The sequence below is a fragment of the Notamacropus eugenii genome, chromosome 4, assembly GCF_028372415.1.
Source record: "Notamacropus eugenii isolate mMacEug1 chromosome 4, mMacEug1.pri_v2, whole genome shotgun sequence".
NCBI classification, from domain to species: Eukaryota; Metazoa; Chordata; class Mammalia; order Diprotodontia; family Macropodidae; genus Notamacropus; species Notamacropus eugenii.
In genome coordinates, this window is record NC_092875.1 from 302,903,187 (window position 1) to 302,925,492 (window position 22,306).

At 37.5% G+C, this 22,306-nt stretch overlaps 1 protein-coding gene across 2 annotated transcripts in view; it reads right to left on the reverse strand.

Annotated features, from left to right (window-relative positions):
* Positions 1-344: 344 nt before the first annotated feature.
* Positions 345-22,306, reverse strand: part of TPD52 (tumor protein D52) — a 336,705-nt gene continuing 314,743 nt past the window's right edge. For both annotated transcript variants that reach the window (XM_072604959.1, XM_072604961.1), the window contains one exon: positions 345-649. In XM_072604959.1, the coding sequence (XP_072461060.1) occupies positions 484-649 (166 nt within the window). In that variant the 3' untranslated portion in view covers positions 345-483. The remainder of the gene's footprint in view (positions 650-22,306) is intronic.

The following is a 22,306-nucleotide window of genomic DNA, read 5'->3' on the forward strand; positions in this document are numbered from 1 at the left end:
ATCCTTCTAATTTTGGCTGCATTTGTTCTGTTTTTGCCAAATCTTTTTAATTTCATGTAATCAAAATTATCCACTTTACCTCCTGTGATCCTCTCTATCTCTTGTTTGGTCACAAATTCTTCTCTTATCCACAGATCTGAAAGCTAATTTTCCCCATGCTCCTCTGATTTGTTTGTTACCCTTTGTGTACCTACTCATAAGTTTCTTTTGGCTTTCCAAAATTCTTAAGAACTCCCAATTCTTTAACAATAATTCTTAAGAATAGATTTTAAAAAATTAGTATCACTGTAAGGAAGAGTTGTTAAAAGAAAAAGTGTTAAGAGGAAAAAAATACTGATAAGTAGTGATTGCAATTATGGCTTTTATTTATCGAGATTTCTATCTTACATTCATCTCTTCATTCACAGTGCATTATACTAGGTATACGTTTGGTGAACATTCGAGTTTAACAAATGGTCTCGAAGGCCTTGAAATCCTCCACGTTTATTTGTCTTTTGATTCCTTTGACTTTGTGTCCCTACTCTCCTGGATGCCCAAGAGCACAGCATCAGCTTCTAGTAAAGTTGTATCTGTTTTTGCTCCCAGGAATCTGGATGTGAGTTCAAGATCCAACAGTCGCAGGCGTACTCTGGTTCCTTTCTGGTATTTTCTAAAAAGGAAAAGGGGAGAGGACAGGAGGGAGAGAGGAAAAAAAATGTTTTAGTATTACATATCATTTTGTGAACAACTCGCTTAAAAATCAAAGCCAAAGGCTTTTTAACTGGTGATAGCACAAAAAAATTAACAATGGCAACCTCAACACAATGAACTCTGTCATAATGTAAACTGCCTCTTAATATCATAAATTTGAATGTCGAAGGCACCTCAGGGGTCATCTAATCCAACGACTTCATTTTATAGATGAGAAACCTGAGGCCCTGTGAGGTTAAGTGACTTGTCCAAGGTAATTCAGGTAACACAACATTGTCAGAGATAAAACCATGTTTTCTAACTCCATCACAACAACTACTTTCACTGTACCATGACACTTCCCTAAAGAATCTCCACTAAGCACATCCCAGGACCACTAGCAAGCATTGCTGTAACTATGCATTTTCATCTTAAAGCTGAATTTTTCTGATTAAATAACTAATTTATAAACATGCATTCCTGGCTGAAGGAATCAAGCAAATTATTGTTAGCACTTGATAGAAGTATTTTCTTTTTAATTTAATTTATGTTTTAATTTAAAGTTAGTCCATTTTAAAGTTAGACTTTTGTAAATTTAAAGTCCATTTTAAAGTTAGACTTTTAGTAAAGAAAAATTTTCAGATAAGTATTTTAAAATTTGCCTATTATATAAGACAGAAGGAATAGGAAAGTAATACCAAATTACTAATGTGCAAGACTGTTTATAATACATTGCATTGTTATGAAAAATATGTACAGCCATATGATCATATGGCTCAAGCTAGAGCAATTAACATATAACATAATTCTGGCTAAAGGCTATTTGATAAATAATTCCCTTAAAAATAGAACTAGTAAAATCATCACATATAATTAACTGTGAAGTTACTTTTATTAAATAAACAGGCTTTTAAAAAAGTACTTAGAGCACATATTTAGAGCTTGAAGGGATCTTAGAAGACCTCTAGTTTACTGGACTGATGAAGAATGGAGGCCCAGACAGGTTAAATGACTCAAAGTCATTTAAGTCACACAGGTAGTTAAATAATAGAGCCAGAATTTGAACCCAGGTCCTTTGACTCCAAATCCAGCCCTCATTCTATTATATCATACTTGGGTGGGCCAAAAAAAGTACAAATCTTAAAAGATTAACATACCCTAAATCTATTTTCTAAAATCAGAAAATAAACAAATGATTTCAAAAAATGTTTTAGAGGGAATAAAATTATTTAGCTAAGCATTTTAGGACAATGACATTCCCAGTCAAGAAAAAACTAGACCACTTACTTAACTATCCATGCCTTGCATTTTCTTAAACAAATAATCTTGGGTTTTCTGAGGGAACATAAAGATTTGGGTTTGCAACCACTAAGTGAAACTTCAAATTATTTGTATTGTGGTAGAAAAGTTATTTGTGCTTTAGGCGCAAACTTCTCAGTCATGTTTATTAATTAAATTAATATAATTTTAAGTATCTCTGCTTAGAGAGAAAAAAGTCCAAAAGGGCACAATTTCCTTTGACAATCTCTCTTACATAAGCCACTTAAATTACAATTTTGAAATCTTCCCAAAAACAAATTACATACCACAATATGATAGAACACAGTTATGGAGCCCAGATGTAAGTTCTTTTAGGTAGGATTCATCAAACTGAATAATCACTTAACTTTTGGTATTCCTTGAGAATTAATCTCCTAAAAGCATCTCAATTCCTCTTTCCTCCTAAGGATTCTCCTTTCCACCTGTCAAAGGTGAATTCAAGAGATACTTCTAATAACTGAATTAATGAAAGACTTCTTTTTCTTAGTCTGATCATTACCCTTATCACTTCAAGGATGATTCCTTCATGAGCTGAACAGGATTTTCTTTTTGATACTAATTAGGTCTTCGGTACAAATGGTTCTAAAATATTTCAATGAAGGATATTGTTTTGGAATTGTTAAAGAAAGAATAGTATGAGTTTCTAATTCAGATTAGCCCAAAGACTTCAGACTAAACTATTGTCCTAAAATATGTAGCCAGAAGAGAGAATGGGGCTGAGGAAGAACATGTCATTTTGCTTCCAGTGCTTCCTTCCATCCTTTCTCTCTAAATTAGAAGACTTATCCCTAATTTGGGTTTCACTGTTTTACTTCAAGGATCTTTATTTTTCATCATTCTAGAACTCCCTCCACAAAGTAACTGTGATCCCTATATAAAAAAGTAAATGGTCTTCAACAGTAACTAGCCAATAAAATAATCACTCTGTGGTTAATAGAATGAAGGTTCCAGAGGACTCAATGGAAGGGTAAAATGTGGTAGGGACACAGAAGACTAATAGCTTACAGGCATGAGTGTAAGGGAACTGAGATACTTTGAGACTGTGTCCTCTTTATAAAATAAATTTTGCTCTTTGTTCTGATATATATGTATATATATGTATATGCATATACATATATATGCTAAAAATATAAGAAAATAAAAATGACTCTATACAGAAAAGAACCTTTACCATCTATTATTAATTGAACTTTTTATTAAAATTGTGCCCTTCCCTCAGAAAATTACTTTGTATATATTTTGCATTTAACTTTCTATAGTCATGTTTCCTTCAAGAGAATGCAAGTCCCTTGAGGGAAGGAGCCTGTTTTTTTTTTTAAGTGTCTTTATATTGCTCGTGCCAAACAGAATGCCTGATGACTAATATTTTTTGAAATTACTTCAGTTGAATTAGTCCTGAGCAAGGTTTTCTAACTTATTTTTTCACCATCCTCCTCTCATTGAGTAATAAAGTATGTGCTGATTTAATTTGCAAGGTCTCTGAGTTTTTTGGTAGGAATTATCTGTCCTCATCCCCTGGAACGGATTTTAGTGCACACACTACAATTACTTTCGTGTTGTTGTTTTTTGGGCAAATATTTATTATAAGGGGACAGGTAGGTGGTACAGTAGAGAGAGTGAAGGGCCTGGAGTCTAGAAGAATCACCTTCCTAAGTTCAAATCTGGTCTCAGACACTTACTAGCTGTCTGACCCTGGGCACACACAGCTGGACAAGTCACTTAAGTCTGTTTGCCTTAGTTTCCTCATCTGTAAAATTAGCAAGAGAAGGAAATGACAGAAACATTCCTGTATGTCTGCCAAGAAAACCCCAAATAGGGTCAGGAAGAGTCAGACAAGACTGAATCGACTTAATAACAATAAGAACAAACTCACCAGGAGTCTTTCTGCAAATACTTCCTACCACCACCACCAGCTACTACCAGCTACTACCAGCTACTACCAGCTAGGGTTTACATAGTGCTTTAAGGTTTGCAAAGTTCTTTGCAAGTGTTATCTCGTTTTATTCTCATAACTCTGGGAGGTCAGAGATATAATTATCCTCATTTTACAGATGTGGAAACTGAGATAGAGATGAAATAACTTGCCCAGGGCCTCACAGTTAGTAAGTCTCTTGAGAATGCATTTGAACTCCTGTCTTCCTGACTTCAGTGTCCCATGAGATGATGCTTTCTGTTGCCTTTGGATACAGAATAAAACCAATCCTTTATTTTCCTGGGACACTCTGCGCTTTGCCATCTGTCTTGCCACACAACACCCCAAGGACTTCTTTGGCCTTTTTCACCCTCCTTTGGCTGAGATCTTTTTAATGCATTGTCTTCCCCAATTAGGCAGTGATTTCCTTGAAAACAGGGCCTATCAAAGCTATGGAAGTATGGAAGCTTATTTAAAGTCTATATCTACATGTTTGGTTTCTGAAAACTATGTATTCTGGCAATGTAATTTGTGGTTAGTTTTTTTGTATTATAGCTTGGGAAAATGTGTTCAATTCCCTTGCACTATTTATATCTCTTTATTTCAAGTTTGTCTTGTTCCATCTGATGAGGCTTAAAAAGTGGCAGTAATGATAACTCTTTCTCCGGATGTCTAGTTTTTCAAGAGTCATTTGTCATACACTGACTATGATAATATCAAGGGAAATGACTCTGAAAGACACAAACTGATCAATGAAATAACCAATCACAATTCTAAATCAAATGAAGGAGCATTGATTAGGGACTTACTATGTATTAGGCACTTACTAAGCACTGGAGGTACTATAGCTTCCTGCCCTTGACACAGAGGTGTTGGACTGACTTAAGAATGTGGCATACATTTTCATATATATCAATGTGTGAATTTGTTTCGACTATTCTTAATTGTTTAAAGGGAAGGCTTTTATTGGGCAGATAAGAGTTTTAGGAGAGGTCAAAAAAAGGAAATAATGTAAATTAAGTAAAAAATACATAAAAGAAAGCAAAAGGGAATTCAGAGGGAGGACACAGACAAGCAAAGTAGTGTGGGTACCAACACGTTAAATTAAATTATAATTAAGTATATACTTAAAAACAAGCTGTAACAAACTACTTTGAAAGACTTATGGAACCTAATCAGAGGAATGATGAAGGCACCAGAGGCCTAATGATGAAACAGACTGGTTACCTCCAGTGACAGAGATAAGAGATAAGAGTCAGACTCAAAATTCAGAATAAGACATACATTTCTCGACCTAACCAATATGGGGGATTTGTATTGTCTAACTTTGCATGTTTGGAGTTTTGCTATTTTTTTCCCTTTCCTGTGAGGGAAGGTGGGAGGGAAAGAAAATAAGTGCTTGTTAATTGACAAAAATGTTACAAACACAAGGGGCACACCAGAGGGGTCAAACATGGCTGGGCTGCATGTGGCCTACAATACTCCTGAGCAGTCAGAACCGGATTAAAATGTAACTGGGAAATATTTCACAAAATACATGCAATAAAAGATAGATAACGTTAATATGTGGTTTTCTAAGTCAACGTGAGCTAGGAGGATTCTTCTGCATCTTAACTTACATATGGTTTAGTGGCCCCATTTGTATTCGACACCTTTGCTGTACACAAAAGTCATTGTTTCGTATGTAATCTTCAGTACTTTGTAAAGCACATGGAAATATTAATGTTCACTGATGTCTGTCAAGTTCATAATAAAAAAGAAAATTTTAAAAGTCATTTTACTAAATAATTGTCCAAAAAATAATCTGAAAAAAACACTTGGGACTCCAGTGATGATAAATAATAGAATAAAGGAGTCATTCTAGTTGGATAGGTTTAATTATTAAAGGTTTTCTAGAAAAGGTAGATTTCATATTATTAAAATCTGGTCCAAATATGGCTTTAAATAAATTTCCAATTGACCTTTTCTTTGAAAATATCTAGATTTCAAATATACTATCAATGTAACGTTCTCTAAAAGAAGGAAAATTCTTTTTTTTGTAAATTAATGAGAATAACTCATCTTCTATAGTGTGGAAAAAAATAACATTCAGTAACAAGCACATATAGTCCAAACATCCTACACTGTGTAAGTAGAAATACTGCCAGTTAAACAAATTAATATGAGAATATAAATGTGTAATGTCATGCTAGATTAGGTCAGCCTTTAAACCAGAGATTGTTAACTTAGGGCATGTGGAGAGATAAGCTTTCTGCCTTAAAGGAGAATCCTCTAGTTCAAGGTGAACACACAAACAGAACAAGCAAGCTATTATTTATTCATCTTATTCAGCTCCTTCAAAATTTTATAGCATCTACAACATGGACTACCCTTCCCTCCCCTGGTCTTCTTTTCAGACATGGGGTGCTATGGTTTTTTCCCCATTGTACTATTTTCATAATCAGATTAAGTTGTCCTTCTCTATACTTTCTCCATACTCTATACTTCTCTATACTGTCCTTTTTCTAAACCTTCTCTATGTCTTTTTGGAAACACAGCTAACAAGAATGTACAGAGACTACCATTGAGTTCAGGTGTAGGATTTTTCTAATAACCATATGGAAAACTTTTCACCATTTGCTTTTGTGTCTGGAAAGGGTATAATGGCTATACTCACTGACACAGTGACTTTCATACCAAAATACCCTTCCCTGGCCATTTCTCCCTTCATATGTGCCATCTCTCCCTAAGGAAGTAAGCTTTTTCTGGGCAGGGACTGTGCTGCTTGTAGCTTCAGCCCTTAGTACAATGCTTGGCAGAGAGTAAGCATTTAATACATGCATTTTATTCAATAATTCATTCCTTGTATAGGGGAGGGAAGGAGGTAAAGTGTTTTTTGGATGGAGTAACTAATTAAGCCATTATCTTTTGGAAATACAGGAACTCTTCTATCCCATGGGTGCTATGGACTTTTCTCTCCCTTTTCTTTCGTCAATCTGTGTCAAAGCAGAAGCATGTGGAAGCAAAGAAATAAGAGTAATAAGAGGGTATGAACTAGAGATATTAAGTGAAAGAGACTAACTTCCCCTCATATGTATCACTGAACCTTGATGTGATAGAACTCATCATTACTTGACCATAGCAAAAGGAAAAGGATAGGTAAAAAGTCCGTATATTGTTTCCTCGATGATCTTTCAGTATAGACCGTGCCTTCGCTGATACCCACAAACACACTGGTCTTGGAAAGGGAGATACCATATTTCTTCTTTTTTTAAAAAATTGAATTATTTTGTTTTCAGTGTTCGACAATCACTTCCATATATCTTAGATTTTTTTCCACTCCCTTCCCCTTATTCCTCCCTCTCTTCCCACTCCTTCCCTGAGGTGGCATACAAAATCTTATATAGGTTCTAGACATACATTCCTATTAAATGAATGTTGAATAGAAGAATTAAAATGAATGGGAGAAACCATAAAACAAAACAAAATACAAAAGAAAATGGTCTGTTTCTATCTGCGATCCAATTCCATAGTTCTTTCTTTGGATGTGGAAGGTGTTTTGCCTCAAGAGTCCACTGGAAATTTTTTTAAGTCCATGCATTTCAATGAAATACTAAGTCTACCAGAAAAATTCCTTGCACACTGTTGTTGCTGTGTACAAAGTTCTCCTCGTTCTGCTCCTTTCACTCAGCATCAGTTCATATAAGTCCTTCCAGGCCTCTCTGAAGTCTTCTGTTCATCATTTCTCGTAGCACAATAGTATTCCATTACATTCATATACCATAATTTATTCAGTCATTCCCCAATTGATGGGCATCCCCTTGATTTTCAGTTTTTGGCCACCACAAAGAGTGCTGCTATAAATATTTTTGTACATGTGGGACCCTCTCCCATCTTTATGATCTCTTTGAGATACAGTCCTAGAAACGATATTGCTGGGTCAAAGGGTATGCACATTTTTGTTGCCCTTTGGACATAGTTCCAAATTGTTCTCCAGAATGGTTGGATCAGCTCACAGCTCCACTAACAATGAATTAGTGTTCCAACTCTCCCACATCTTCTCCAACATTTATCATCTTCCTGTTTTGTCATGTTAGCCAATCTGATAGGTGTGATGTGGTACCTCAGAGTTGTTTTGATTTGCATCTCTCTAAGCAATAGTGATTTAGAGCATTTTTTTCATATGATAATAGATAGCTTTAATTTCTTCCTCTGAAAATTCCCTGTTCATACCCTTTGATCATTTATCAATTGGGGAACGACTTGTATTCTTGTACAATTGACTCAGTTCTCTATATATTTCAGAAATGAAGCCTTTATCACAGACACTAGCTGCAAAAATTGTTTCCCAGTTTTCTGCTTCCCTCCTAATCTTGGTTGCATTGGGTTTGTTCGTACAAAAACTTTTCAATTTAATGTAATAAAAATTATCCATTTTGCACTTCGTAATGTTCTCTATCTATTGTTGGGTCATAAACTTCTCCATTCTCTATAAATCAGTCAGCATATTTCTTGTTTCCTATTCTTTTCAGATATTATTCTCACTGCTACCACCACCATTCTCCTCCCTGAAGTTCACTCTATCCAGATGTAACACTAATTCAGATCTTGGTGGCAGCTATCTAATCATGTCCATATCATTCTCCCACCTTTCACAAAAAATTTAGTACTTCTCTTCTAGTGTCCCTCTCTATTCTACCTATGTTTATACTAAGGGGATTCAATACACATAGTGATGTTCTCAACTCCTATGACCCGTTCCTTCACCTTCACTCCACCTCAATCACAAACAGGGATGGTTTCACTCTTGATTATACCATCTACAAGTGTTCCATCAAGATTTCTGAAAATCTCTCTCCGACCTCCTATAATTTTATCCTTCTATGCCTCATTCTTCCTGAACCTATTCTTTATCTTCATGGTGACCTCAAATCCCTCTACCTCCCAAGCCATCATTCTTGCTCTGGCTACATTTTCCTCTCTTCTTAATCTTGACCCTACAGTTAAGTGCTTCAATATTACACCATCCTCTGCTCTCAAAGTTTTTCTCATTTTCTCCTATTATCATTCAAGACTTGCCAAACCCCAACCCAGTATTTCTCCTATCATTTGCCTCCTCTGCCACCATGTTACCTTGGCCTTCTATGAATTTTGTGTTGTCTAATATCAAGTGGACCACTACTAATAGCAAGGCAATTCTTTCACTCCTCCATGATTCTCTTTTATACTTCTCCTACCTTTTCTCTGATGCCTTCCACATCTCCTAGTGAGAAAACAAGAGCTTTCTATCATCTCAATTTTCTCCTTTACTCATCTCAAAACTCCTTGAGACAGCAACCCCTCACTCTCTGATCCATTAATTTTAGTGTCCGATGAAGTCCTTTCCCTTGTCCAGGCCAATTTTTCTATTTGTTCCCTCAATCCCTGACTCTCTTGTTTCCTCTTGCAGATTATCCCCTCAACTAGGTCTCCCCATACTTAAACAGGCCTCTCCTGATATGATCATAGCAATCCTTAGAATTACTGTTCACAAAAGCTTAAGCTACTGTCCTTCCTCTTCACAGACAAACTCTGAGAAAAAGCTGTTTCTTAAGTATTGCTTCCACTTCTCTTTTTATCACTCCTCAACTCCTTGTAATTCAGTTTCTGAACTCATCACTCAATTGAAATTGCTTTTTTCCAAATGGCAGTTACAAAGGCTTTACTCTATTTTCATCCTTCTTGACCTTTCTACAGCATCTGACACCGTAGACCACTCTCTCCTCTCTGGGTTTTTGTGACACTACTCTGTCTAGGTTCTTTCTCCTATGAGCCTGATCATTTCTTCTCATTCTTTTGCTATACCAACATCCATATGCTGTCCCCTAATTATGGGGTTCTGTCCTAGGCCCTTTCTTTTATCTCTATACTTTCTCACTTGGTGACCTCATTACCTCCCATGGTTTTTTGTTTGCTTGTTTTTCTAAAGCATTTGCTTTTGTAGAATAGAAGGATAAACCACAATGAACTGAATTTCTATGCCATCATTTTGGTCTTCAAGCTTCTTTGCAATGCAGCCAAACTACCAAGTCCACTAAGAGTGTGTGTGTGTGTGTGTGTGTGTGTGTGTGTGTGTGTGAGGGAGGGAGAGAGAGAGAGAGAGAGAGAGAGAGAGAGAGAGAGAGAGAGAGAGAGAAAGAGAGAGAGAGAGAGAGACAGACAGACAGACAGACAGACAGAGAGACAGAGAGGGACACAGAGAGAGACAGAGAGAGATCCAGGACTTATGGAAAATATTACACAGATCAAAATCTTGATAAAGAGATGTTATGCAAAAAAACAAATCCAACCCAAACTATAGCTTTGAAAAAAAGATTAAAAGTGAGTCAAAATATTCTTTAGTTCATTATATCTTTGACAAGTGTCATTGGATGAAAATTTAAGACATTTCTCATTAAAAGCACTTTGTAAGTGGTAATAAAATGTCTTTGAATTTAATTTAGCCCCAAAGAGTTCTTATTCCTTTTCTTACATTCTGCCTCTAAGTAGTGCAATCTCCTCAACACAGCTATAGTGGGGAAAAAATAGTTGCTATTTTAAAACAAATATTTAAAACATGAAAATAAAATTAATATATATCTTGAAATAATTCTTGATGAATGTGAAATAAGAAAAAGCATTACAACTCTCCTAGTTCAGTTCACTTAATGCTGAAAATTAGGGGGCTAACCTAACTCATCTTTAAGGCATGGCCCTGGTGTCTTTAGAGCATGGTGGCAGGTCAGATGGCAATTATCTGACAACCTGGAGGGCACTGAGGCAGGACAGAAGTTAAGATTTGTAGTTGAAGGTTACCAGATCATCCAAGTAGTGTGACCAGTCATATCATTCTTCCTAACCAGTTGTCCCATGAGGTCTAAGTGGCCCAGGGTCAGAAGAGGTGTAAGAGAAGGCAAAGGTGGAAGGGTGAACTGTCCCTAATGGCAGTTCTTTCTTCCCTGTTGATCTGATAGGGTCTGGATGACTTAGGGATCAGGAGAGGTAGAGAGGACTTCCTTACTTATAGGGAATTTCTTGACTTGGATTCCGAGTTGGATTTCCTTTCTAATAATGATGAATACCTTTGGCAAGTATATGTCTTCTTGTATTTTGCTTTGTTTAATAATGATGATAAGAGGATTGTTCAATAAAGTTAAGCCTGCTGTTACATATTTCAAGGAATTTTCTACAATTCTCATATATACATATCCTTCCCAGGATGTCAGGGATACGAAGACAAAATCTAAAAACAGCCTCTGCTTTCAAGTAGCTTACACTTTACTTGAAGGGTGGGGGTAGGAATATAACATGAAAACAGATAAGTAGACAGAAAACAGTTTTACAAAGTAGGTGATCAGTTGTTACTTGAGTTGATTCTTAAAGCTAAAATTCAAAGAGGTGAAGGCATAGAGAAAGTGTATCACATGTATATGAGACAGCCTTTGCAAAGGCATGGGCATAAGAAACAGTAATTAATCTGAATTGGTTGGAATATAGAGTGCATCAAAACAAGTATTATTGAATTAGTCTGGCAAAGACGCTGGAGCCAGATAGTGCAGGGCTTTAAATACCAAGCTGAGGAGTTTGTATTTTTATCCTAGAGGCAAAAGAGAAAAGAAAAGAAAACAAAACAAAACAAGTTTCTACCTCCATCCTCTATAAGATCTCCCTCAAAAGTTCCATCAAGGAACTTGCAACCACTGCCCTTAAAACTCTTGGAGATCCTAACTCCAGTTTTCTAGAAACTTTCTCTTCCTGGACTCATCCTCAGTTTGGGCCGCTTTGAAGTGATGTTCTAGGAATTAAGATTCATGAATCTGGTTTATTTATCCCCAAGCTTGCATCTGAGGGCTCTTCTTTTCTGGAGGCCATGTGATTCTGTGGTTATGATCTAGACCACCATGACTATGTTCCATGACCCTAGTATTTCCATGCTGCTTTATGAAGAGATTTCATGCCTGTATGAACTTTTGGTTTTCTGTTCAATTCCACCTCCATGAGAATTTTCTTTTCTTTCTTGATAGAAAGTTATTTAAAACTTTATCTGCATGGGAAAAATGTAAGATAAAGAGGCAATAATATCATTTATACATCATTTAATACCTCTAGTATTAGACAAAACCTGTATGGTAGAAAATGCATTGAATTCATAGTTAGAATTTAAATGCTAATTCTGCTCCTGATTCTCTTGAAAACTTGGGAAAATAACTGTATGTTTCCAGGCTTAAGTTGTCTCATATATAATTTTAGGGAACTAAACTAGCTCATCTTTAAGGTTCCTTCCAGCTCAAAACCTTATGATTCTATAACTAGATAACCTCTAAGTTTCAAAATCCCGATTCTGTAATTTTATTTGATTCTCCTTTGTCTAACCCGTGTTGCACAGAACACATATAAACATACAATAGTTATAAAAAATTGAATTGCTGGTTATATGCAACACATACATATACACAATCTGATAGATTTTATCCTCGAAACTGACCAATGCATCATTAAAATAAAATCTTTCTCCTCATTTCATATATGTAATACAGAAGAGAAATAGGCTTGATGTTAGGGAAATGTCCTAATGATTAGATTTATCAAAAAAATCAAACAGGTTGCCTCAGGAAGTAGGAGGTTCTCCCTGCGTGGATGTCTCCGAGCAAAGGGTAGGTGACCATCTGTTGGGTACTGGTTTTGGACTAACTAGATGGCAACTGAGGTCCTTTCCAATTCAAAGTTGTTTGATTCTGCAAGTCAGAGTAGAGCCAATGAGCCCTCAGTGGTTGAAGGCGTACGCTAGAGTAGAAATATAATGAGTAAATCACTTAACTTCTTTGGGTCTTAATATCTTTATTTTAAAATTAGGGTATAGGACTAGATGATAATATCCCTTCTAGATCTAAATTTATGAATCCCAAGTAAATATATATCAGTGCCAATTTTTGACAAACTTATTATGAAAAGGAAAATAAGTGAATTTTATCCAGCAAAAAGTACAGAGTGAAGGAGAACTCTTTCAAGAGACTAAACTTAGCTAGATAAATAATATGTCAACTGTATTTTCTTTTCATAGTCTAGGAAAGAACTACTTTTTTTCTTTTAGCAATGATATAAATAAAACATGTTTTATAATTTTAAATACCATCATTCAGGTAATAAGATTTCAAGGAATCAAATCATCAAAAGAAATTTTTTTAGGCATGGGAAGAATGTCAGAAATATTTTGATATTTTTGGGGTCTTGGTATTCCCATATGTGAGTACTCCTTCTTTTGGAAATGGAATTAGAGAGGAAAGACAAAAGATGCTTCTATAAGAACCTCTGCTGCCAGAAATGACAGCATTACCATTGGCAAATTAAGTCCTAAGTATGTGGAAGGTATGTATTTAGTGGGGGGGAGGGGAAGAGGAAGGGGGATAGGGTGTCAAAGAAGTACTAGCCATAGTATTTCCTCTCCAAAGGCTCTCATTATTTAGACTAAGCTTAAAAATAAGATCTTGGAGCTGGAAAGGACTTTAGGGGTCACCTTGTGTGCCCCCATCATTTTGTGGATGAAGAAACTAAGAACCTGAAAGAGTAACCTGCCCCGAGTCAAACACAGTCCCTGATAGACAGCCAGGATTTAAAATTACCCCTCTAACTTCAAATACACAGCTCTTCCTTTACATCATGCTGTCAGAGGGACTGCTCCTTTGCATGTATGGGAGAAAAGAATACAAGAGAAGGCAGTGTTGAGATAAGTGGAAAGGGAACAAAATTTTTAAAACTGCTCTAGTAATTCAGAGGACAGACAAGTTACTTCCAGCTGGGGTGGTTAGGGAACTAAGAGGGAAGGTAAATGTGAATTGGGCCTTAAAGGATGTGCAGGATTTAAACAAGCAAAAGGGAAAGGAAAAGCATTGTAGATGGGGGCAGTAGTCTGGCATAGTGCCAAGAAAAGGCCAGCTAGACTGAGGCAAAAGATTCATATAAGGGAGTAATGGGAGATAAAGCTGAAAAGGTAAGATATGGAAACCTACTGTGAAGTGCCCTAAAAACAAGGCTAAGCACTTGGGGCTTTTCCCTGACATCTAAAGGATTACCTAAATAAGAAAAGTTTTTAAGTTCAGAGTTTTGAAATGCTTATTATTTGTTTAAGGTCAAATTAATCAGCCACTTCACTTATCCTTTGCAAAATTAAAATCCTTACTCCTGATATCTATTAAATATAAAATGTAATGAATATAGACATTTCCTTAAAGTTTGTTTCCATGGATAGATTCTTTTTGGAAATTCGTATTATTTTCCATCATCTCACAAAAATTGTAAGGTGAAGGAAAATCTCAGTATTTTAAAATTCTTTACAGAAATAGGAAATTACTATTTTTAGTAAAAAAAACAAGAAATGCACCTGGGAAAAAGCCATCTAAAACCTAGATGTATAAGAGATGGGAGAAAATAATAATTAAAAACCCTCTAAAGAAGAATTATCTTCAATGGATATTTTCAACATTACACTGAAGCAATGAAGGTCAGTATTAAATTCAGGACTTGATTTAAAAAGGCATAATATCATCAGAATAAGGAGATGAGAATCTAGCCATTCCTGAAACTTTCTCAGGCTCTCATAGCTCTCCATAAAGGATACCCCCTTTTCCACTGCTAAGTTCCTCCTGGTATTCATTCAGTGAAGGGCTCAGGTGCTTCATTGCCCTCCTGGCCTTTTCCTGGCTTTTGAACTTCCAAACCATTTGACCATTCCTGGTGCCTTCTGCATCCGCCTCCCTCTTCAGCTCCTTTTGGTGTGTTATCTTTCTCCATTAAAATGTAAGCTCCTTGAGTAAAAAGATTGTCTTGGCTTGTATTTGTATCCCCAGTACTTAGTATGATGCCGGTACATGGCAAATGCTTAATAAATTTTTGTTCCCTTTCTTCCTACTCATGCATCTGAATGGCTATTTTCTCAGTTCTAGAAATATGATGATAAACTAGAAGGATACCAGATTTCTGTAGTCTGAAATGTTTAGTGATTAAAGAACCACTGAGTTCAGAATGGAGAAGTAGCAAACATTTAACAAAAGGTTTAGTTGTATTAACAATCCACACACACATTTTCTAAAAAACATCAAAGGGGACGTAGAAATAAAACTTATAGTAAGGATATAATATTTAAAAAACACAAGGAAAACTCTCTGGGTCCACTACAAATTTATCTTGCACAACCTCAACTGGACCCTCACTACTGCTGGGCAATCGTACTATACATCCTTTATTAATTCACCTGCCCACTCTCCACAGTTCTTCCTTTTTTCATCCCTCCTTAAACCTTCCATAGTTCACCCCTGCTCTTTCAGCTGAGAACCATGTCACATATTTTACAGAAAAAATTGAGGCCATTCACTGTGAACTACCTCTTTTCCTCTCTTTCTTATCTCCTTTCATTCAGATGCCTTCATCCCTGTCTTGTACGATAAGTGGCCTTAATCCTTAGCAAGGTTATCCCAACTTCCTCAACCTATCCCATTCCATACCATTTCCTACAATAGACTGAAAATAAGAGAAAGAGTGGGGATGACATAGGAGATAGTCTGTCGCACTTATTTTCAATCTTCCCCTATATTTGGGCTCATTTCCTACTGCCTACAAATATGCCCATGTCTCAATCATCCTGAAAAAAAAAAACAACCCTCACTTGATCCTTCCATCCCTGCTAATTACTGGCTTATATCTGATTTGCCCTCTGTAGCTAAAATCCTCAGAAAGGTATCAAGGTATCTCCAATAGGTGCCTCTACTTTCTCTCCTCTCATCCTCTTCTTAACCCCTTACAATTTGGCTTCTGACCTTATCATTCCACTCAAACTGCTCTTTCTGAAGTTACTTCAAACTATAGGTGTACCTCAGGGTCTGCTCTGGACCCTTTTCTCTTCTCCTTCTACACTATTTCACTTGGTGAGCTCATCAGCTCCCATGGATTTGTCAAACCCTAAAACTAAACTATACAAACCTACTGTTAGTCTACTGAAATTTTTCCATTGTTAATGATTGTTTAACTCAGAACACACTGCTAATGAGGGTAAGCTTATAGATTTGATCTTTGCACGGGCTAGTTAGTTTTATTGTGTGTCATGGACAGAATCTGTCCATGTAATCCTGGATAAGCAATTCACAAATGTCTACTGTTATTCAAAAGAGTAACCTGGTATTCCTTTATACATAAATATGTCATCATCACTGGGAAAGAAACCCTCAAAGCATTATCTTATAAATTGTAAGACACTAAGACCTTATGGCATTTCCTAATAGTTTGTAAATTTTTTATATTAAAAATTATCCATCACATTGATGATAGCAAAAGAAAACAAAGCCAAAGATAGCTGAAACATTAGATTTGGAAAGAGATCTAGAAAAAGTGCATTTTTTTACTTATCTGTTAATTTGTTTGGTTCTATTTTTTAAATGCCAAAGGTTTTGAATAGGGTTCTATTGCCTATATAGTATGTTTATTTGATTGTATTTATTAAAATTATGAAGTCTACAATGAAAAATAACATTATATTGAAGCCTGATTTTTTTTAATGTAAGTTTTTCAAAATGGAAAAAAAGCTTATTCTATTATTTTGAGGTGAATGTTTTAAAAACACTTTAATTTATGTATACATGTGTATGTTATCAAGTTCTATTGATACTTTTTTATTGCAGTCCTTTTTTCCAACATTCTTTTTCCTATCATTCACTTTGAAGCTTCCCCTGTAACATATATTGTGTACACACACACACACACACACACACACACACACACACACACACACACACACACACACACTCCCTTTAAACTCTGAACCTGGGGAAGCAAGAATGAATGACAGATGACTGCATGATTTAAGACAGCCACCCACTGGTTGTCACTGTTAGAACTGTAGTATGATGAGGTAATCTATCACTTTTCCCCTCCTTTAGAGGAGACCAGTTTAAATCCAGGGCAGTCCTGGAAGGGCTATCGGGATACAGACTCAGGCAAACCTAGGTGTGGGCACTACATTAAATCCAGAGCAGCCAACTAAAGGATTTTGGCCTTCCCAAACACTCCTTAAACTCACCCCTGGAGGGTGCTGAAGGAATTGGTTCAAGTGTTCCACCAACTCTTTGCCTTGTCTCTGTTATCATGTGAAATGATCCTGGTTCAATAGTAAAGTATCAATTTAATTTAAAGTCCTCCTTTAATGTTTCATCATGGTGTAGAAGATGAAATCATCTACGCCTCTTGACAGCTACTGTCATAAGCAATAGCTATGGCAAGTTCTATTAAGGAGGAAAGGCTTTTAATAAGAGCTCAGCATGTCTGCTATTCAAGAATCAATCTGTGATTTTTGAGAAATTCATCACCAACTCATGAAGATCATCTAGTAGGAAGTAGAGGGGTTGTCATCTGTGTTGGTGAAGGAATACTCACATTAAAGATACTATGGATTCTGGAAATGTCATAGTATGTATATATTATATATACACATACATACATCAAGATTCATAGGTTCACAGAGCTAGTAGAGACCACAGAGATGACCTGGTGACATGACAGAACTACAAGAACAGACATTTAAATATTATTTTACTTTTTCCTTAAAGTGACAAACCATGTCCTGAATTCATTAAAACATGAAGTGATCCTCAGATGGAATGAAGGAACAGGAAATGATAAACTATTTTAGGTTTATAAAAAGATTGTCCTAATTTGTGTTTTCTCTTCATTTGACCTTTGACTGAACTACTGCGAAATAAAGTATTACTGGGAGGTCTCAGTGAGACAACTGTCCACATAAATGTGGAGAAGAAAAGGCATAATTTGGGAATTCTAAGCAAATGAAGAAGGCATTTGCTGGGTAGTACGGCAACTAAAAAATTAACTCAGTACCTAAAATAACTTAGTTCTCCGAATATAACCAAATAGAACTATTTTCTATATAAGTTACTAAATCAGTGCTTCTGTGTCTTCCCCAATCTTCAATCCTAACCAAATATGGTTCCTAAACTGTTTTTCCCCTTCTGATTAGATAAGTGACATTTTTTTTAAAGTTTGTATAATCATCTATGGATATCTTCCTTGAATATTTTCTTTGGAAAAGTAAAACATCATAAAGGAGAGCTAGGTGGTTCAGTGGATAGAGCACCAGTGCAGGAGTCAGGAGGACCTAAGTTCAAATCTCACCTCAGACACGTGACACTCACTAGCTGTGTGACCTTGGGCAAGTCACTTAACCCCAACTGCCTCATTCTGGGTCATCTCCAGCCATCCTGAGGAATATCAGGTCACTGGATTTAGATGGCTCTGGAGGAGAAGTGAGGCTGGTGACCTGCACAGCCTTCCCTCACTCAAAACAAAGTCAAGTTCAAGTCATGTCATCATGTCTCTGATGGCATGGTCTTCTTCAGCAACGAAGAAGTAACATAAAACATCATAGCATACATATCATAGAATATACATAGATAAATATTGGAACACATTTAACAGGTAGAGGAAAAGGGGAGAGACTAAGTTTTTATGTAGTGCCTACTGCGTACCAAATACTTTTTATAGATATTATCTCATTTTATCCTCATAACAGAGGTAAGTGCTATGACAATTACCATTTTATGGTAGAGGAAACTGAAACAGAGTGACTTGTCCAAGGTTGGGCACAGTTAATAAGTGTCTGTAGCTGAAGTGAACTTGAATCTTCTAACTGCAGGCTCCACACACTATCCAATGAATCAACATCTGCCTCTTCTTTCTAACTGAAATTTCTTATCCCGCCACTTCTGCTTATTCTATTCCCTTACTCTTAAAGAACTTACTCTTTCCACTCCCTGAGAATATGAATCATTTCCTCAGTACCTAGGACAGTATCTGGAACATAATGTGTGTGTTCATCCTTCGTTACCGAAGAAGACCATGCCATCAGAGAAATGATGACATGACTTGCACTTGACTTTGTTTTGAGTGAGGGAGGGCTGTGCAAGTCACCAGCCTCACTTCTCCAGAGCCATCTGAATCCAGTGAACAGATATTCATCAGGATGACTAGAGATGACCCAGGATGAGGCAATTGGGGTTAAGTGACTTGCCCAACATCACACAGCTAGTGAGTGTCAAGTGTCTGAGGTGAGATTTGAACTCAGGTCTTCCTGACTCCTGCACTGGTGTTCTGTCCACTGCACCACCTAGCTGCCCACCTGGAATGTAGTATATGCTGAATCAATGCTTGTTGATTAATTGATTGAACCTCCTATCACTCTTTCAATGTTTTCCTAGAGTTTAGACTCTAAGGCCTCTGAAAGACTTGTAACTTTTTGTCCTTGGACACCTGTGGGTGCACATACAATGTTCATTAGACATACCAGGCCTCAGTTTCAGGTAGAGTCCATGGAGGGCCCTCTAGTGAAAATGCTTTTCATTTTCAATGCCCAAGTTCCACTTAATGGTGGGATTAGAGTGATTATCAATAGTGACAGTTTTTCTTTCCCTCACAGCTTCACTGATTTTTTTTCTTTTACTCATTAAAAGGGCCATTCCCTGACTACTTCTTAAAGAGGCCTAGTTACTCAATGGGCATTATGTCCCTCTAAGTGAATACCTGAAAAGGCCAAGGTCCCCCCACTGCATCCTGGGCTGTCTCCAGTCATCCTGATGGTTGGTCACTGGATCCAGATGGCTCAGGAGGAGAAAGTGAGGCTGGTGATCTTGCACTGCACTCCCTCACTCAAAACAAAGTCTAGTGCAAGTCATGTCATCATTTCTCTGATGTCATGGTCTTCTTTGAAAATTAAGGATGAACAACAACAATTCTCCCAGTCCATTTGCCTTTTTTTGCTTCTTTTCCTCCCTATTCAGGTGAACATTATGATCAATTCTTTCAATGATAAATATATGAACCCTGACAATCTTTAAGCCTGCGTATTGCCCACAATCTGCCTTCTGTGCTTCTAGGCTGTTAAATAAGTTTTGCTGGAGAAAGTCATGAAATCAATCTTGGGACCCGGTTTGTCAGCCAATAAGCATTTATTAAGCTCCTATTAAATGTCATGAAAAAGGCAGTCTCTGATCTGAAGAAACTTTGTCTAATGGGAGGAGAAAACATGAAAGTAATTATGTATGAACAAGATACATAAAAGATAAATAGGAGATAACCAACGTAGAAGGTAGGATTTTGGCTAGGAAACCAGGAGGCAGGGATGAGGTAAGAGAGCATTCCAAGAATGAGGAACAGACAAGGAAAAGGCCGGGAGTCAAGAGATGGAGTATCTTCTGCAAGAAACAGCCAGAAAGTCAGTGTCACTGGATCACAGAATATGAAGAGGGAATTAACATGTAAGAAGACTGGAAAGGTTGTGGTAGGGGGAAGAGGGTAGGTTATGAAGGGCTCTGAATGCCAAACACAAGAATTTACATTCTATCCTGGAGGTAAAAGGTAGCCAGTGGACTTTACTGAATGGGGATTAAAGTGGTCAGGACTGTGCTTTAAGCAGATCACTTTGGCAGTTGAGTGGAGGATGAGCTGGAGTGGGAAGAGACTTGTGGCAGACAGATCAATTACCAGGCTATTGTAGTAATCTAGACATGAGATGATGAGGCCCTGCATGAAGCTAGTAGCAATATCATTGGAGAAAAGGAGGCCATTTTCAAAAAAATGCTGCAAAGGTAAAATCAACAGAACTTTGCAACAGATTGGCTATGGAGGTTGAGAAAGTGGGGAACTGATAATGACACCTAGGTTCTGAGCCTGGAGAGTAGGAGGATGGTAGTACCTCTTAACAGTAATAGAGAAATCAGGAAAAGGGAAGAGCTTGGGGGAAAGAAAATGAGTTCAGTTTTGGATATACTGAGCGTAAGATGTCTATGAGACATCCATTTGGGGATGTCCAATAGGCAACTGGAGTTCTGAGACTAAAGGAGATTAGGACTAGATAAGTAGATCTGAGAATCATCAGCATAGAGATGATAACTGAATCCATGGAAGCTGATGAGATCACCAAGTGGAAAAGTTTAGAGGAAGAGGATAAGTGCGAGTAATACAGAGCCCTTTGGGGCATCCATGGTTAGAAGATGTGATATGGGTGAAGATTCAGTAAAGGACATTAAAAAGTGGTCAAAGAGAAGGTAGGAGAACAGATTAGAATAGTATCATGAAAACCTAGAGAAAAGTTAGTATTGAGGAAAAGAGAATGACTGACAGTGTCAAAAACTACTGGGAAATCAAGAAGGAAGAGGATGGAGAAAAGAATATTAGACTTGGCAGGTAAGAGATCATCACCAATACTAGAGAAAACAGTTTTGGTTGAAGGATGATGCTGGAAGCCAGAGTGTAGAGTTTTTGAACCTCTTTTGCCAATTGAGTTAGCCTACTTTTCAAGGCGTTATTTTCTTCAGCATTTTTTTGGGTCTCCTTTAGCAAGGTGTTGACCTGCTTTTCATGCTTTTCTTTCACCTCTCTCATTTCTCCTCCCAGTTTTTCCTCCACCTCTCTTACTTGATTTTCAAAATCCTTGTTGAGCTCTTCCATGGCCTGAGACCATGGTATATTTATTTTGGATGTGTGGGATACAGAAGCCTTGACTTCTGTGTCTTTCCCTGATGGTAAGCATTGTTCTTCCTCATCCTAAAGGAAGGGAGGAGATATCTGTTAACCAAGAAAGTAACCTTCTATGGTCTTATATTTTTTCCCTTTTCTGAGCATTTTCCTAGCCAGTTGCTTGACTTCTGAGTTTCCTTTCCACACCCACCATGCCTCCAGATCCGCCCAGCCAGTCCTTGGGGTCTGAGATTCAAATGCTGCTTCCCAGCCTCAGGGCTTTGGGTGGGGGCAGGGCTGCTATTCAGTGTGAGATTAAGTTCAGGTGCTCAGGTGGGGGCAAGGCCGCCACACAGGGCTCAGTTCCCTCAGGGGGTTTATGCAGAGACCTTCAACAATGAATCTGGGCTCCTGCCTGCTTGGAGAGCCCCTGTCTGCTGCTGTCCCTGCTGCTGCCTCCCAAGGGGCCTGAGTTATGGGGACACCCCACTCTCCTCTCGACCAGCCAAAGAGACCCTCTCACCGACCCTTGTCACCTGTGGGTGGAGGGACCTGCGCGGCTGCTGGAGATTCTGTCCCTGAAGCCTGCTTGGATCTGTTCTTCTCGGTGCCGCATGGCCGAGGCAGGGCTGGGCTTTGCTCTGGGTCTGGTACGTGATGGACCTTTTGCGTCAGGTTTTCAGGTCTCTCTGGAACAGAAATCTTGTCCGCTCCGTTGTTCTGTGGCTTCTGCTGCTCCAGAATTTGTTGGGAGTTCTTCTTTACAGATATTTTATGGGCTGTGGGTTCGGAGCTAGCGTATGTGTGTCTTTCTACTCCATCATCTTGGCTCCTCCCCCCAGAGTGTAGAGTTAAGAAGAGAGCAAGAGATAAATAAGAGGAGGCACTGGTAATAGA